Source organism: Loa loa (assembly GCF_000183805.2).
Source record: "Loa loa unplaced genomic scaffold supercont3.19, whole genome shotgun sequence".
Taxonomy (NCBI): domain Eukaryota; kingdom Metazoa; phylum Nematoda; class Chromadorea; order Rhabditida; family Onchocercidae; genus Loa; species Loa loa.
Window position 1 is genome coordinate 309,761 of NW_018108199.1, and position 17,506 is coordinate 327,266.

A 17,506-nucleotide genomic window follows, 5' to 3' on the forward strand; every position below is an offset into this window, starting at 1 on the left:
TACCGTAACCAGGAAAGTAGCAAACGTTGAATCTAATAAAACCTAAAGTTTAATATATCCTGCTGAATCATACTAAAAATTCCAAGTTTATTAAGCTGGAAACAATGAAGAATTAAGATTACCTAAAACCAATTAGAATCAAATAACTATTTCAAATTACATAAACTATACTTGTCTTGACTAAGATACCATGTCATTATACAAATTAATGATCCTTGAATGAAATTCACTGAGACATCTTGTTGGATCTTAAAGCAATCATTACACTCTCTTCACTGAATACTTTTGTTAGTACCTGTCATACCTTAAATTCCACGTCAATATTATCAATGGCAATGATTTATTTTGAACGAGTGATAAGAAATCTTTTATTTTCTTAGCAGAAAAATATATTGAGAAGAATAAAAGTATTCTGAACGAAAAGAAATATTCGTTCAAATTAGGGTTAAAATCAAGGTGTGCTCATAATAATTTCTACAATATATGGTACTTATTTTTATTTTTATGTGACTAAACTCCAGATTTTCCTATTTTCATGTTGGGAGAACGTTCAAATGCACACGTCATCCTTGCAATCTATTGCAGAATGAAGTACTCATAAGAGAAATCCTTCAGAAAAGTGATGAATTTTTCTAAATCTTTTTATGTTTCAAACTTCAAAATTTGATAAAATTATTTTTCCAAACGATTTGCAAAATTTCTACAAATTCCACATTATAAAGTTAAAACTTAATTTGGAACTCATCTGTGAAATTGAAACTAGAAATTTGGAATTTTTCATAAAGTTATTTCATTTAATTAAATTTCAGCGGTTCAAACGAATATTTGCGATTCAAAGGTTAACTCAAGAATAGTTTAGCAGTAATAACTTAAAGTTGAAATAAAAAGAGAAAAGTGCTGACCAATCATTCGGAGTGATCAGCAACTCATTCATTCGTTCGTTCATCGGTATTTTGTCCGACATGGTTCAACCAGAGCAACAATATCATCTGAAGCCATCTTCACATCACTATCTTTGTCATTGACACAAAGGATTCAACCTGAGCTATTCATTCAGATTACCTGCAAACGTATCACATTTCTCAAGAGAACCCAAACTCTGTAAACACAACCATCATTATAGTAATCCTTCCCATGACTATACAGTCATTTGTCGCTCAACTTATGCGCAAGTAGACTTATGTACATATATAAATACATACATATATATTTACGCACGTATATGCATGCATTGCATGCAGCCATGATTCAATATATGCAATTGTCAAGACTAAAAGTACTGACTTCCATCTTTTCATTCACTCTTAATCCTTAGAGATTTTATTGCAGTTTCCATAGATGTGAAGTATGAATGGAACAGTCTTGGATGAAACGTGAATAGTAAGAGTTACGAAATAAACTTACATTGGAGGTAGGCGGATATTGGCAACTTACGAAATTGAAGGTCAAACAGGTCAAGCAGTGGAATGAGATTAGAATTGCAAAATGGAAGATCGGTTCACGAATTTTGGTTTCTTTAAGTGTGTTTTATATTTTTGCTGATGAAATGACAACTTGATTTTGTTGTGTTTTTTAATTACGGTTATGTCCTTTATCTCTTCGTATAATTGATATAATAAAAACCATAAATATAAAATATACAATATTATACATTATATAATATATAGAATACTATATATTATATAATATATACCATATATATTGTACAATATATACAATATTATATATTATATAATATATACAAATATTATATAATATATACAATGCTTGTAAAATATATACAATCAACCAAGAGAGTTTCATTGAATCGAGAATGATATTTATTCTCAAATATTTCGGGAAACATCTTTATATTTGAGGAAAGAAATCAAATTACCAAACTATACATTCTGCCAAAAAAAACTTGCAGAGTTCAAATGATACTAAAAATCCGGAATCATCTTTGAGTTTATTTTGAAATGTCGAAAATGAAAAAATTGGTTCAAAATGTCTGCATGACTTCTACAAGCTGTAAGAGTAATTCATTATTTAAGATGATATCTAATAAAAGATAATAACATAATCATTGGAAAATTTTGAAAATTACTTTTTTAAAATCAAAATTTATTTTAAAATATTCTTCATTTCGTTTCATACATAAATAACATGGCAAATTTGATGAAGCGAAAAGATGATGGAAATTTCGCATGTGTTAGAATTAAAAACGAATTAAGTATCGTTTTACCGGATTATATCGGAATAGAACGGAATATACCGGAATGGGATGCAGTAAAGGCCAGGTTGATGCATTGATTTTAAACATAATACACATTGAGAAAGGACATATGCTTTCATTTATTGTGGAAAAAGAGAGGCGAATGATAGATAATGAAAACCGTATGGTTAACAATGAACTTTCCTTTGCTTTACTTGTCAATTTAAAGAGAAAAAAGTGGAAAAGTTTGAAATGTAAGGTAATAAAATGGAATGAAATGAAAAAAAAGGAATAAGGAAGGATATGGGACTTAAACATTTGTTTCATTTGAATTAATTGGTGCAAAAAGAGACAGGAGATGAAGTAGAGGTCGAGAATGTTGGGCCTCATTAGATCGAGTTGTTACACCATCGATGCAGACATTCTACATCCTGCAGTTACTACTGCAACAGCAAACATTTCCATCACTCCCTCCTTTTCCAAATGACGCTATCAGTTTATTTCAACTTTCCCAATTTATATTATCTTTGCTCTCGATGTTGACCTTTGACTTCTGAGGACACTTCGGTTAACACCTCTTAAACTGCCATAATCAAACTGAATTGGTATGGATGAATGATGCGAAATAATGAATTTGAAAGAATTTAAACTAAATTGGAAAATATTCGGTGAATTGACAATTAATTTCATAGGAATGTAATATGCTGTCTAAAAGAATTTGTAGAAATGTGAACTGTTTCCGTTAAAAGAATTCAGATTAAGATGTATTATAGTTAAATTCTCAGAAAGAGAGAGATAGATGGAAGGGATGGATTTGAAATTGAAACCATTTATGCTTACTTAATTGGTCACTCAATCAGATCTATCTCTATCATTATTTCTCATTTAGTGAAATCTTCCACACAGATAGACAAATACAAAGCCAATAAAATGAAAAAATAAAAAAGCGATAATTTCCTTTAAAAACTAAATTTATGATGAATGAAATGATTTCAAGATTTGAAAGATATAACATAAGAATAGTGAAGATTTTTCACCGTTTTACTGATCAAAACATATAGCGTGCAATAAAGATCGTTTGCTAATTTTTCTGAAGAAGAGTTGACAAGTTGCAAATTTGAAAATTGTACATCACGGCAAACTTTGTCACTACGGAGATAGAAGAATGACCCGCGAATTCAGAATTGACCGGGGATAATAGGTTAGCAATAAATCGTATGATTTAGAAAGGCGAGAGGTAATAAAGCTGATATTATTTAGACTTTTTGCTAAAGATACATATCATAAAATTGAATTTCCAGGTCAATAAAGGAGTTAAACTTGAAATTTAGGAAAAAAAAAGGAAACTCTTCTTTCTCCTCCCTTTTCCTCCTCCCTACCTTCCAGCTCTCAATAAAAAAATCTTAAAGAAAAGAATGTCTCGTTCAAGAAACCTTTTCTCTTTACGCCTCTCTAGCCATCTCCGCTCCTTCTTTATTCAAGGACACTTCCCCTTTGATGGTCAACAATTTGATATCGAAAATTGCATTACATTTCCCTGTAAATTGAATAATTGTTGGACATTACAGTATTATTTAGTGTAACTTGTGTGAACTTTACGATTTTCTTCTTTTAAAAATTTTTAAAACTTGGATAAATTAGAAGAAATCATATATCGTAGAAAATGGTGGCACTTTGCACAAAATGCTGGATCCCTCAAGGTCCATATTAAAGTGCTAGTGATAAGTTAAGTTTGCAAGAAAAAAATTGAAACGAATAAAAAGTGGGTAAAATTTCCTGGTCTGTATCGCTTTCTAAAGGTATGACGAAGACTCGAAAGTCACAATGTACCCGAGAAATTACGATAAATACTACGTTCATCAAGAAGACATCGCAATTCATCTTAAAAAAAATGATCATTTCAATCGATCGATGTTTGCAGAAAAGAGGAAATGAAATAATGATGAAATAGTTTAAATTCATTTCACTGATCAGAATGGCGTAAATCCACTTTTTACAATTTAGAAAAGAAACATGCCTTATACGGCGGAAATGGGTAACAAGGGAATGGAGGAAGGAACACATGCCATTTTATGCTTCAAAAGATATTTTCATTGAATTTTTATCCTTCATTTAAATTCTTGCCTTTAATTCTTGTTTTTCATTAAAAGCGAAAAAAAAAATTCATTGTCCCACATTGAATAATCAAACAGCGCCACTGAAAAGCAGTATTTGAGTTTGAATTACGGTTTGCACAATGGCTAGCATTAGACAGCGTTCATTGGAGAATTTGCATCTCTAAGTTAAATAAATTTAGTAGAAAAAATGCAGTTCATCTCAGAAGCACAAAAAATAGACACATATGGAAATAGTATATGTTATATGAAAAGAATAGGAATCGTTAAATCAGCAAATTAACTGCTGCAAATAAATTGAACGAATTGAAGCGGTAGGAGTAACTTCTTCCGAACTTTTTCCCCGCATATACAATCGGTAAAAGAACCGTAATCGATCGGTTTGTATAATATTTCATCGGAAGACCATTAAATAGCTTGTATTTTATAAAGTTGTTAATTAGTGGAAGAATAGTAACCACTTTTTGACACAATCTCATTAAGATAAGTGATAAGTGAGCGAGATATGATCGATGTAATCAGCGATGGAAAGGAAAACCACCTCTGCGGTAAAAGCAATGGAGCGGAGATCATTTGACATCGTGTCATGTCGTAATCATTGAGAAATTGAATTCACTGTAAAGTGAAATTGCCGTAGCGTTTCTAAATTCCAACAAATAGGATGAACTACATTTGATACATTGAATAATGAACACTCTATAAACCAGTAACATAATTGATGACAAAACAATAATAGAGTGAATAATGGTCATGGTAACAATAATTATGATGACAGTGATATGATACTGAGGTACAGCTGAATAATGATAATATCTTCAGGTGATAGTTAGTTATTTGTGATTCTTTAAGGCACTGATAATGATTATTGAAGGTACCATTAACTTGTTAATTTGCTAATTATATTTGTAATGGTTGGCAATTTTGAAAAGATCAGCAAGAAGAAGATAGCATGCAAATTCAAATAGCATGCATTCGGAATCGCTTTAGTTCACAACAGCCTCTTCATTAAACTTAGTGGTATGTCCATATATCTGTCGGCATGCTCACTTTTGTTTGGTATGGTCTAAAGAAATTTAAGGGTCAGAGATAATACATTTTGGTCATTTTGTTGTAAACTGCTCTGGTAATAGAAGAAAGAAAAGGCAAGAGAAATGGCCTTGAGGAACAATTTCTCTATCGAAAATGGACCTCATCTTATAATATTGACAGAAAAAGTGATTTTTATCCATTTGTTTGCTCAAGTGTCTGTTCAATTATTCATTCCTATAATTATCTCATGGAAATTCTTTCATATCGGATCACCTTACAATCATTTTCCAGAATTTCAGCCAACTATTGCATTGATGACCACTTAAGTTAATGGTCACCACCAATTCACGCTTCCAAAGGTTGTGTTATCAGTTTCCAGCAGTGACCTTTCTACTGACAGAATAGATTTATCACAAATCTTCGAACCATTCTCTCTTAATTGCACAAGTCTTGTTCATTAAAGTAGTTTACTTTTGTGTTTTTCCGGAATCGAACGAAGTTTACAGATATTTTTGGAACAATTTTTGGAAAATATTTGGTAGAAATTTTTGGCTTCTATCAAACAATCAGGAAACTTTCACTTCAAATTCTTGGATTCGATTCTTCAACTCTTACAAATCTTACGACTAATTTGTCATTTCATTTAATTAACCGGTTAATAAGTTTTCTGAAACAGTCTCTTTGTTCCAAATTGCCTTCAAATTTGGTTGGTGCAACGAAGTAAACTTAACAATGTAAGCACAATGCTATTAACAATTAATCATAACCTGAGAGAATAAAAGTTGAAGAATGCTGAAATATGTTGGAAAATAACCCATTTGAAAGTAAGAATGAACTTATTTCAATTGAATAAACTGTAATTAGGAGTTAAAGTAACAATCGAAATGAAGCATAAGGTTAGACTGAAACTACACATAAATGATTTTTGAAAGTTGGCATTGAGGAAGAAATTTTGAGTCATAGATTTCAACTATAAAAAAAGTTCTCGGAAAAAAGAAAAGTATCGTAATGCTTTCTTTTTGTTAACCAAAAATTGATGCAATGTTTCTTTTTTGTTAACAAGATTGGAGTAAAGGAACCATTTGGCTTCTTTTAGTTTCATTAGCTGAACACGGGACAAAAGCGCATGAGACATATGCAAATTATGTCATCATCATTTTTTTTTTTTTTTTTTTTTTTGTTTACAGCGTGTTCAATGACATGCACTTTTCTTAATGTACCGTGAAATGTTTTAAAGAAGAGTGAACCGTGAATGAAAAATAAGTGATAAGAAAAGCAAAATCAATAAAGTAATTGGAGAAAGATGAGATTACCAATGGATTCAATCTATCAAAGAATCAATTTACTGAGATATTTTCACTTCAATGATAACCTCACTTTCTAGCAATAATTGATAACAATCATCCGACTATGCTTATTTTATTTGTCGAATCATTGTCACATATGGTACCATTATATCTGATGCTGCTTACGGAATATATATTCTTTTAATGTAGCTTTTAGCTTCATTAAGATTCATTAAGAAATTAATTGTGCAATCCAAAAATGCAAAAGCATATACAATTACTGCGAAGTTACTGAACATTCCCATAAAATCATAATTAAAATATGAATAACGAAGGTATGCATAAATCTTCTTCGTCTTGCCTCAGCAACAACTCAATTTAACTTAGTTTTCCTATTCATACTTCTTTTGTGTTAATGAATGCATGCAAATTTCCTACAAAAAATTTACATCCTTTAAGTAATCGATTGATAAAACTGATAAGTAAAATGATTTGTTCATAGTGTTAAACAATTTATTGCATAATCCTTGAGAAATAAGTAATAATTTTATACAATTGTCTATTTTTTTTACAATTATTGTGCTAATTTTGAAATTTAAAAAAAAAGATGGTTTAAAATGATAGCAGTAACAATGGCCTTTTTAATATGACGAAATGTGCAGTGACGTACCTTGAATATATAATATCAAATAATGTCAAATGAGGCAGAAAAATAATGTCCGCCTATGACAACATCTGTTTGATTGAGAACTTCTCATATTGCTGGTTTTAATTTTGATGATGTGAAATGGCGACGAAATGTGAATTGTCAAGATGCAAGTGAAACTGAAATAAGTTAATGATCAGCGATTTTTTCGAGATTTTCTGAGGACGAGAAAGAAGCTTAAACTATGCCAATCTCGACATTTCAGTTGTCTCATTAATAAAAGTGATTGATGCAAGAAGATAACTGTTTGCATGATCTCTTTAAACCATATCAATAGGGTAAAGACCTTAAATTATGACATTAAAAGGATTTTTAATAATTTACAAAGAAATGATAAGTATTCCTTGCAATGATAAATAAATGTGTTAATGATTTAACAGAGATATGACTCATGATCGAATAGTATGACTCATTATCGAATGTGAATCTGATTTGTTCGTTGATTAATTTTTTTTTGAAAAAAAAAATGTTTATAATTAATTAATTTTCTATTATCACTTTGTTCACTTCTACTTGATAATTTTTTAAATACAAAAAAGTTTTGAAAATTTTTGATCTAAAAAAAGTTAAAAACAGACAATCCTAATTAATAACAAGCAATATTACGAGTTTTTGATGAAGGATGAAAAGTATTAAAAAGGATGCTGTAAAATTTCGTCATCTGTCATTCTGTCATTTGATTTTAGAAAGGTAATAGCAATGGAGCGGAGTTTTGAATAGTTCACATAAAAGTCATGATTTATTAAGTCTTAAAAATATATCCACTAATTAAAAATTGCGCAAAATTAAAAGTATATATGGTAATATACACTCAATAAATCAAAGATGGGATATAATGATTACAACATATTAATAAAGCAATAACGATTCACATATAATAAGATCAAAGTCATTTCCCTTTCACCGATGACATTATGGAGACATTTACGATCGAAATTCTGCATTCATACATAACATTGTAAAAGAGCATTTGATACTGATCAATAAGCTTGAGTGACCATTGTGAAGTTTATTGCATGAATTTAGATTAAGTGGTCAGTTTGCTGAATATACTGCTTCTTTAAATGCTTCATCTCCTTCTACATACTTATTTGTTTAAGTAAAGACTTTATGATAGAATTTGAAATATTAATCTGTTTCCTGAAAATAAGGAAACAATTGAGGGTAATGGAGGAAAAAATAAGCGTAAGTGTTGGACATTGTGGCCTTGACCTACACATTGTCATTTCTTTCGGAAGAGTAAGCAATACAATTTCAGGGCCTTCTGAGAAAGAAAAGGGGTTGTTTCTTGAGCGTCGTTCATTATAGCATATAGTGCCCTTTTTTGATTTTAAAATTGTCTTAAATTAAAAATAAGTTTCAAAAAGATCAATTTTTATATGAAAATCGTTAAAATTTTCGAAGATTAGATCTCACACTTTCTATTAATTGTTGTATAATCAAAATTTTTAAATTCCTTTAATTTTAAATTTATTAAATTCCCAATGAAAAGTATATGAAATTATTTTTGTGCATGAAATTTTCCAAGCTTTTCCACCAGCAATAATTAAAAATTTTAATAAATCTTCAATCTTGATTTTTTTTCTCAGTAATTTCTACTAAATTCTTTCACACATAGTTCAAATAAACTTTTTTGCATTTCTACATAATCATATCATCCTACCCCTATTCCATATCCCAGCAAGCATAACTTACACTCATTCATAATGATTAATATATTCCGCATATTACTGTTAACAACTCCCTGAAGTGATAACAAATGTGGTATTGAAAAACATTGGTGTGTATTCCTAGAAAGTGAAAAGGAATTGTTACAGTGTTCCTAACTATTAATGGTATATTATGCGAATATATTAGACAAAATATTTCGATATCATATGACATTATGAATTTTTTCCTCATCACACGTGTGTTGACATTTCCATGGACTAAATTTAATCTGACAATTTTGATGATCCTATGATTACGTAAACAATTACTATCTTTTAAACATTATTAATCTTTTGGTTCTTTCAGGTATTCCTACCTTATTTTCATATCATTCATATGCTTATGTAATGCATGCACATTATACAAAGATACAACTAATTTCTCTTGTCTGTAAAAAATCTCTGAATAAAAAAAAAAACGAAAATAAAAAGGCTGATGACACTACGGTACTGGAAGATGTCATACTTCTCATCATTATCAACCTTGTGCCGACCGACCTTTCCGGTTTTTTTTTTCTTTTTAATCAAACAGTTCTATTTGGCTGTCTCCGAAAAACATCTGCTTTATTTCTTGTTCTGGAATGTAGTAATGCCAATATAATTTATTGCATGATTTCGTCATCATCCACAACATACCCTGTCAGTACAGAACACTGCACATGCAGCAATGTCACAAACACACATACCGTGTCATTCATCAATATCACCATATTACTAGCACCATTCCTGTCACTGCTATCACTATCGTTATCACCATCATTACCCTTCTCTTGCCTACTCTATCCAAATCAACTAAACACATAGGTTCAATCATCAGCCAATATTTCATTCCTTTCTCTATTACCAAGCATTCCTAATGACTTCTGAACTTATGGTTTAAAATTTCTATTCAAATCTAATATTCGGATATTTCAGCTATTTGAGTGACATTTCAATTCAAAATAGAGTTGTTTTACAGGAATTTTTCATCATTATCGGAGTGGAAGTGAAAGTATAGGAGTAGAAAAGAAAATGAATGCTAAGAAAGGAGAGGATGGACAGGAAAAGGAAGAGCAAGAAAAAGTAATCCGAGCTGATATTTGTTCCGCAATCCGGAATGGCTTGATAGAAATGATGATCAATTCTGCTAAGAAGCAACTGTCTATCAATGCCCCATCTGCTGATTTCAAAATCCGAATTAAAGCAGAATTTCGTGGTGAAAAATTTTGTTTTGAAATGGATCGACCGTTAGTGTTTGATGAATTACAAGTACATCTAAATTCAAGATGTAACCTGAAATTGAATATTTACTACACTTTGCGTAATCATGAACTGATTGTACCGATACGAAATCAATTGGAGTTAGATCGTGCAGTAGAATTAGTTGATCTAGATCGTACGTCACATCAACGAAGTTTGCGTCTGCTACTGTCCCGATACCAACCGGATAGTCGATTGTCAACACGGCTCGCATGCTCACTGATTCCGGATGCATCTGGAACATTCTCAGTACAATCGAAAATTATTGAGGTTACTTTTTTGATTGCATTAGCGCAGTTTTGTTACGGATATTGACCAACTGCTGAATTTGATTTAAAATAGTTATTTCGCTTTATTTCAATATCATTTTTGGCATACCAATAAGAAATATTTTAAAAGGGCTTGAAACAAAAAGAATAAAAAAACAGAAACGCTCGATTACCAATTCACTTTTCAATTCGATCAACGATCGTTTAATAGTTTGTTTAGTCATTTACGAGCAAATTCAGTTAATCGAATGTTTTTGATAGGAAAAATCATTTCAATTATTTGAATTTTAAGTTGGAAATAATGAAAAAATGATAATAGGAAGGTATGCAATGCATAAAAAAAGTAGCAAAACATATTGAAAATCAGAAATAATATACAAATATTCAGAAATTAGCGCAGAAAAGGACCAAGTATTTCAATGTATTAATAAAAGTCCAAACGATCGAATATTACGTTAAATTTGGAAAGGCAAAAATTTCATTGTTCTTCATTTATCATTTATCACGTCATATCAATTAATTTAAATTTAAAGAATTAAAAAGATCCAAAGCCTTAAAAAATCAATAAGAAAAACACATGCATATATCTGCCCCTCTATCAGATATCCCGAGCTAGAATTATGAACCTTGTTGTTTGGCCTCCGAATCCAAATATTAAACCCAAGAATTTCGCCCATCGATTTTACTTGTTTCTGTTTCAGGAACATTGAAGAAACTGAATGGTGAAAATTATCCCTTCCAGATTTAAACTTTTGATAAATAGCGATAAAATAAGGCGAAACAATGTGATAATAATAATTTCATTATTCTCATAATAAAAAATTTAAATTTAAAAATGATTTTTACTTAACATTAACAAATGTATCAAAATTTAGTTTGCAGATTCCGTATTGGGAATGTCGGTCATCCTGCGCCAGTACAAGTACCGGAATGATAAGTAGTTCTAGGCAAAATGGTAGCAGTGTTAGTAGTGGTGTGGTACTTGCTGATTTCGATGAACACTGTCAAAAGGATACGAGCACACCATCTGCACCAACTAACTGGAAACAAGGCAAATGCATTGGTTCCGGAGCATTCGGCAAAGTTTATGTATGCGTTGATGTGGATACTGGAAAAGAAGTGGCTCTGAAGAGGTTGATCACAAAGTTGTTACCTAGTAGTTAGCAAACTGCAATGGTTTTTCGTGTTATTTGGGTGCAAAGTGAAGTTTTATCAGTTAGACTTCTCATTATCATAAGGCAACTTATCAGCACGTGTATACATAAAAAGTAATTGACCAAAACAGACTAAATTTAAGATAAGTTAAGTCCGGAAATTTGATTATTAAATACTTAAATTTCATTACAAGGAAGGAAAGAAGTATCACTTTGGGAACGAAATATGATGCCATCGATTGTAAAAAGCATGTAATGTTTGATTTTGGGGAGTGTCGAATGCTCAGTGTGATTATGCAATAATTTAATGAGACTAGACTAGCTTAAAATGCTATAATTAATTACATTCACTCTAATTGTTAGGTTGCTTATTCCAAATTAATAAATTGAGAAGAAAAATGCAATGCGATAAATTATAGAATGCAATTCAGAAAGATTTCCGGAGACGTATTCAGAAAGATTGCCGGAGACGTGTGTGTCATACTTTCTGCTACTGTAATATTGCCATTGATTTATAAAGGAGAAGCAGAAGAGTTCAGTCTAAAAAACTGCTCAATGGAAGAAGGATTACATTTGAAAATTTGTTGATGTTTGCTTGAAAAATTGTATTTCCCATTGGGAATCATTAACTATGTTTGCAGTTGTTGCTGATTTAAATATGGATTGATTTAGATTTTGCGATCTAATTACTGATTAAAGTTTCAGATTTAATATTTGTCGTGGTGACAAACATTTAAAGAATCATATAATCCAGCTGGGAAATGAAATTAATTTGTTAAGTACCATACAACATGGCCGAATTGTCCAGTATCTTGGTGCACAGCAAATCGATGATTCCATTTGTATATTTATTGAATATATGACCGGTGGATCGGTAAAAGATTGCATTGCTACTTATGGACCGTTGAGTAGTGCGGTTGCAGGCAAATATACTTATCAAGTATTACAAGGTTTGGAGTACTTGCACAGGAATGAAATCATTCACCGGGATATTAAACCAGCCAATATTTTACGCGATTCTAATGGTAATGTAAAAATAGGTGACTTTGGTTCAGCGAAACGATTGCAAACAATATGCAGTCAACAAGGTAAGCTTTTACAATGAATTTAACAGCATTTTGAATGGTTTTTTAATGGTTGTTTTTAAAAAAAATTTCAGAAAACAATAATTCTTAGTCCGAAATGTTTGGGGTAATGCTAAGTAATGTTGGGGATAATGAATGGAATCTCTGAAGGTATAATACAAGTCTAGTTGATATTAATAGAAGCAGGTAAAGTTTTGTAAGATTCTTTTTGTGATATCACCTCATTAGTACTAGTCAGGCAATCCAGTCCCATTACCACAATTGATTGTCTATTAGGTATAAATTAATCAGTCATTTACGAATCATTCGCTAAGCCATTCAAAATAACAAACATATTGAACCTTTTTAAAAGTTCATTTATTTAATTAGTTGAGGCTGCATTGATGAATTTGTACATAATTTCTATGTCCATAGCTTCGACATTCATTGGTACACCGAATTATATGGCACCAGAAGTAGTACTTGGACGTACAAAGCATGGACGTAAAGCGGATATTTGGAGTGTTGGTTGTACCCTAGTCGAAATGTTAACGACGAAACCACCATGGGATGATCTTGAGCCAATGGCTATCATTTTCAACATTGCCCACCATAATCCCAGTTATGAACTACCGTTAGAAGCCGACCCTGCTTTAGCTTACCTTGTAAGTACGATATTTGAACGTAACGTAGAGAAACGACCCAGTGCATCACAACTGCTCAACAATATTGCTTTCCAGAGATTTCTGAATACTTCCTAAACGTCTTATTTATTACCGTTTAATTATTCAAAATTTGAAGCCTTTTGAAGAACTACAGATTCTTTATACTTCTCAAAATATCTTGAGAAGGAGCTAAATCAAAGAACTGGAAATTAATTATTCCTATGAGAAGAGAATTTATAGGAATTGCCTAAGAGAAATTGATGCATTTTCAATGGATAAACTCTTTTAAATTTTAATTTATTCAAATTTCTAACTTTTCAATCCTAAAACGCTATATTATAATTCGTCTTGAACAAAGTATTATTTGTATATATGTAGTGAATTGCATTATTTGAATGAAATTATTCGGAGCAATATTTGCTCGTACTATTGGTTTATGGTTGGTGATAGTTTAAAGGTGAATCACGTATCTAATGCTAATTAGGGAATAACATACAGATCTCAAATTACAAATTATGTGTGAGACTTTGAACAAAGTGATTAATTGAATCTTTAATTTTGGCATAATTATACACTTCCAGATTAGTATTTTACTGAGTTTATGAGACCTGTTGTAACCTGTTGCTTCTAGGTATGTGACTGTGGTGGCTTCTCAGTAAACTCATTTAAGCACCAAGTAGTGTCACCACTCTGTTCAGAAAGTCATGTATTCATTTCTAATAACCTTATAAGGTACAACCTTGAAACATATAAACTGTCCTAGCTCTAATTTTCTTCGGACCATTTAACGATAGTCTCTAGACCACATAAAGCTGAAGGCTTTCAACCACCAAAAATTGAAGAGTTTGGAAAAAAAGTTATTTCCAAAGTACAAATGCGGCAAAATGTCTGGAAAAGCAGAAGTTCTTAAAAGAAATGAGCAACAATGGAAGAAAACTGATAAGAATTAAAAAATCATTTGGAATTTCAAAGAAACTGAATAATTTAGAATTTTCAATTTTGTTTTGAAAATGAATTCGAAAACAACGCTCCTTACCAAATGTTGAACTTGACCTTTCAGTTAATTAAGTGGTATAGTTTAATAGTGTTTGTAGCTCGATTAATAGGGAGAAAATTTCACTGTAGTAAAAAAGGAATTTCGAAAACGAGAAAAAGCGCATCTTCGAGATTCCAAAGGTTCCAACGATATCTTCGAGAAAAAGAAAGTGATGCTATAAAGCAGTTGAGAGAACTTATAGAATTTTGGAAAATGAGGGAAGCAACTTTGTGTGTTAAGCTTAGTTGTAGTTCCAAGTTGCTTAATATTCTCATTGATTTTGTTTTCAGCAGAGATGTCGAATACCTTGCGTAAATCCGACAGATTAGAAAATCGAAAGAATGAATCGAATTTAAAGGCCTAGAAGCCCGGCATCCCATTGCGTGAAAGTTTAAGGATTCAAAAGCGACTTGTTTTTCGAAATTGAACTTATACCCTTATACCCTGGAAAAACTTCGGGTGTAAACTCAGTCGTATCATGTAAGTCAAACTTTGAATCAACGATGGGAACGACCAAGCACCGTTTCTCTGAGGTAATCAGGACGGTCAATGAACTTCATACATGCAACTCACTTGAAATCATCGCTTCTTTAAAATATGGTGTCCAGCGAGTGATAAGCTGCGTATGCAAATCAAAATGCTTAAACTGTCTCGTCATAATTTAATGAAATCTAATGATTGACATGTCGAAGGTATAACCTAAACAAAAAGTAAGCTAACAGGCAAACATAGTCCTTAGTAAGCAAAAAAGGAAAAAAAAGAAGTTATCTCCATATGATCATTTCCAATACAGTTAGACGATACAGCCAACAAAAATCTTTCATTTATTTTTTGACTGTTACGATACATAAAATTTTTTGAACATTTTTTTTGCAATAGTTTTTCATATATATAAACTTTTGACAATAGTGCAATAACAAGTTCAACATGTGTTATTGCTAAAGCCATCCAAAAATGAAACATTTTCCCATCGTACGCCTAGCCAAAAATACAAATCCTTTCAATAAAAGTACGAAATTATCATCTTTTAATGGTACAAAACTTTTGAAGTAAAACATATTCATCTTGTCTTGCACTGAATTTTAGTCATATTTGTTTAAGAAACAGCAAAGAATAAAACGCTGAAGCTATTGATAAAAAGAAAATATTTCAAGTTGTTAGATATGAAACATATGCGCGAAATACAAGTCTGAAAGTAAATGTCGTTGTTTTTTTCTTCCTATTTGACCTTTTCTGAAGCAATGAACATTCTCAAGTATGATAGCTGTAATGAACGTTCCAAATCTGCAAGTTGTGCCACTGCTCCCGACAGCTGTACTGCGTGTCCCTCGTAAAGAGAGCCTAAAAAGAACTGGAATTTCCTTACGGAATTTAAAATCAGAAATATATTGAAGCGATTAAAATCTTATGCAAATAAAGGAACATTACATCATAAATCTATAAATGAACATAATCTAATAAAAGTCGAAACATTAAGGAATGGAAAAGGTGAATAAAAATAAAAATTACCATACCCGTATTAGTTCGCTTTGCTCCGTAAACAACTTTACCATCGAATTCATCAACTGGTACGATGAAATCAGTATCGATCTGTGGAACTGTTACACCCAAATGCTCTTCAATATCTTCCAAAAGCTGAAATTCAATAATGCAGAATTTACCCGTTTTTGCAGGAGTAATTACGAGAACTGAATAAGGAAACTTAAAAAAACTCTGCAGGAAAATGACACCAATCGACACTAATCACCGCATCAGTAGTATCAAAGATCGCAGGAACATACAAAAAATTAGCTAATTTTCAAATTTCCAATAAAAAAAAATTCAAGTCGATTGGAAAACGAACTTTCGGTTCGTCATACCAAATTGCACAACCACGTTGTGTTATCAAAGCCGTATTGAAACAATTAACACCACGTGAAGGACATTTATGATACCATACTTTTTCGGGATGTGCCGAAACTAGAGAAATTGCCAAACCCATCCTGAAATTCGCATGAACTTGGAGATTAAAAAGAAGCTAATCTTTCGAACCAATAAAGAGTGTGGGTGGATAACAAGAATGACTTGGTAAATGTGACTAAAATAGAAAAATTCGAGACATTTGGAATCAACAAGTAGCAGCATTTCGTGGAAAGTGGCAATTAACACTTGAAACAGAGAAAAGAGACCAAGGAGAGAAAGTTGGTCGCCTACTTATTTTTCTTATTCTTTTTCCTTTTGTGTGTCTCTCTTCTACATATCATACGATATGATGTCTTGCTGATTTATTTTAACTTATTCCACAACAATCACATACACTTGAAACGCAGCTGTCAAAAAAATGGAAAATTATTGGGTTAATAAATATTTGGTATTTTAAAAGCAAGGAAAGAATAACAGTAAAAAGAACCCGAGAAGTTGAAAACAAAAAACAGACCTTTCTGCACGGCCTACACGACCAATTCGGTGAAGATAGTTTGCTTTTTCATCCGGTAATGTTACATTAATCACTATAAAATAGTCGATAAAATATGAGATACAACAAAAAAAAGCTGCATACAAACTAATATCACTTGTTTAGAGAATTTTTCCTAAAAGTGAGGGTAGCAATAGTTCATAAGTAATCTCGGTTTGTACCATAATTTTGTTCCTATGCCTAACGATGACAGCTACTGAATATTTCTTGAAGAAGTTTTTGTTGATACAATCAGTTATCACTCATGTTCAGTTGGTAATAAAATTATAGGGAAGAAACAAACCAAATGGAATGCCTTTCACATCGATACCACGTGCAGCGACATCAGTGCAAATGAGGAATTTCGCTTTTCCTTTCTAAAATTAATTTCATTTCAATAAAGAAAGGAAAATATCCTTTCAGAAAAATTGCATATTCGGAGTTTTATCCGAAAAGCTCACATTTTTCTCAAGAGATTTCTTTTGCAGAAGTTTTAACGAAATGATATATATTTAAATCAGCAATCAACCTTAAACGCATCCAAATTTCTTGTTCTTTCATCGGGTCGACGATCACCGTGTAGACAAACACATGTAAGATCTGAATG

At 31.5% G+C, this 17,506-nt stretch overlaps 2 protein-coding genes across 2 annotated transcripts in view; one reads left to right on the forward strand and one right to left on the reverse strand.

Annotated features, from left to right (window-relative positions):
• Window positions 1–10,049: 10,049 nt before the first annotated feature.
• LOAG_05805 (STE/STE11/MEKK2 protein kinase) lies at window positions 10,050–13,525 on the forward strand (the record flags this gene model as incomplete). Its single annotated transcript, XM_003141339.1, has 4 exons — window positions 10,050–10,547; window positions 11,429–11,679; window positions 12,406–12,788; window positions 13,200–13,525. 4 exons carry the CDS (start codon window positions 10,050–10,052, stop codon window positions 13,523–13,525), a joined length of 1,458 nt encoding a protein of 485 aa, XP_003141387.1.
• Window positions 13,526–15,511: 1,986 nt separating this feature from the next.
• The window catches only part of LOAG_16791 (DEAD box ATP-dependent RNA helicase), an 8,382-nt gene continuing 6,387 nt past the window's right edge, over window positions 15,512–17,506 (reverse strand). Inside the window, exons 14-19 of the mRNA XM_020449449.1 lie at window positions 17,429–17,499; window positions 17,204–17,276; window positions 16,882–16,954; window positions 16,309–16,447; window positions 15,980–16,100; window positions 15,512–15,806 (exon numbers count right to left, since the gene is read on the reverse strand). Coding sequence (XP_020307036.1) covers window positions 15,685–15,806; window positions 15,980–16,100; window positions 16,309–16,447; window positions 16,882–16,954; window positions 17,204–17,276; window positions 17,429–17,499 — 599 coding nt within the window. The 3' untranslated portion in view covers window positions 15,512–15,684. The remainder of the gene's footprint in view (window positions 15,807–15,979; window positions 16,101–16,308; window positions 16,448–16,881; window positions 16,955–17,203; window positions 17,277–17,428; window positions 17,500–17,506) is intronic.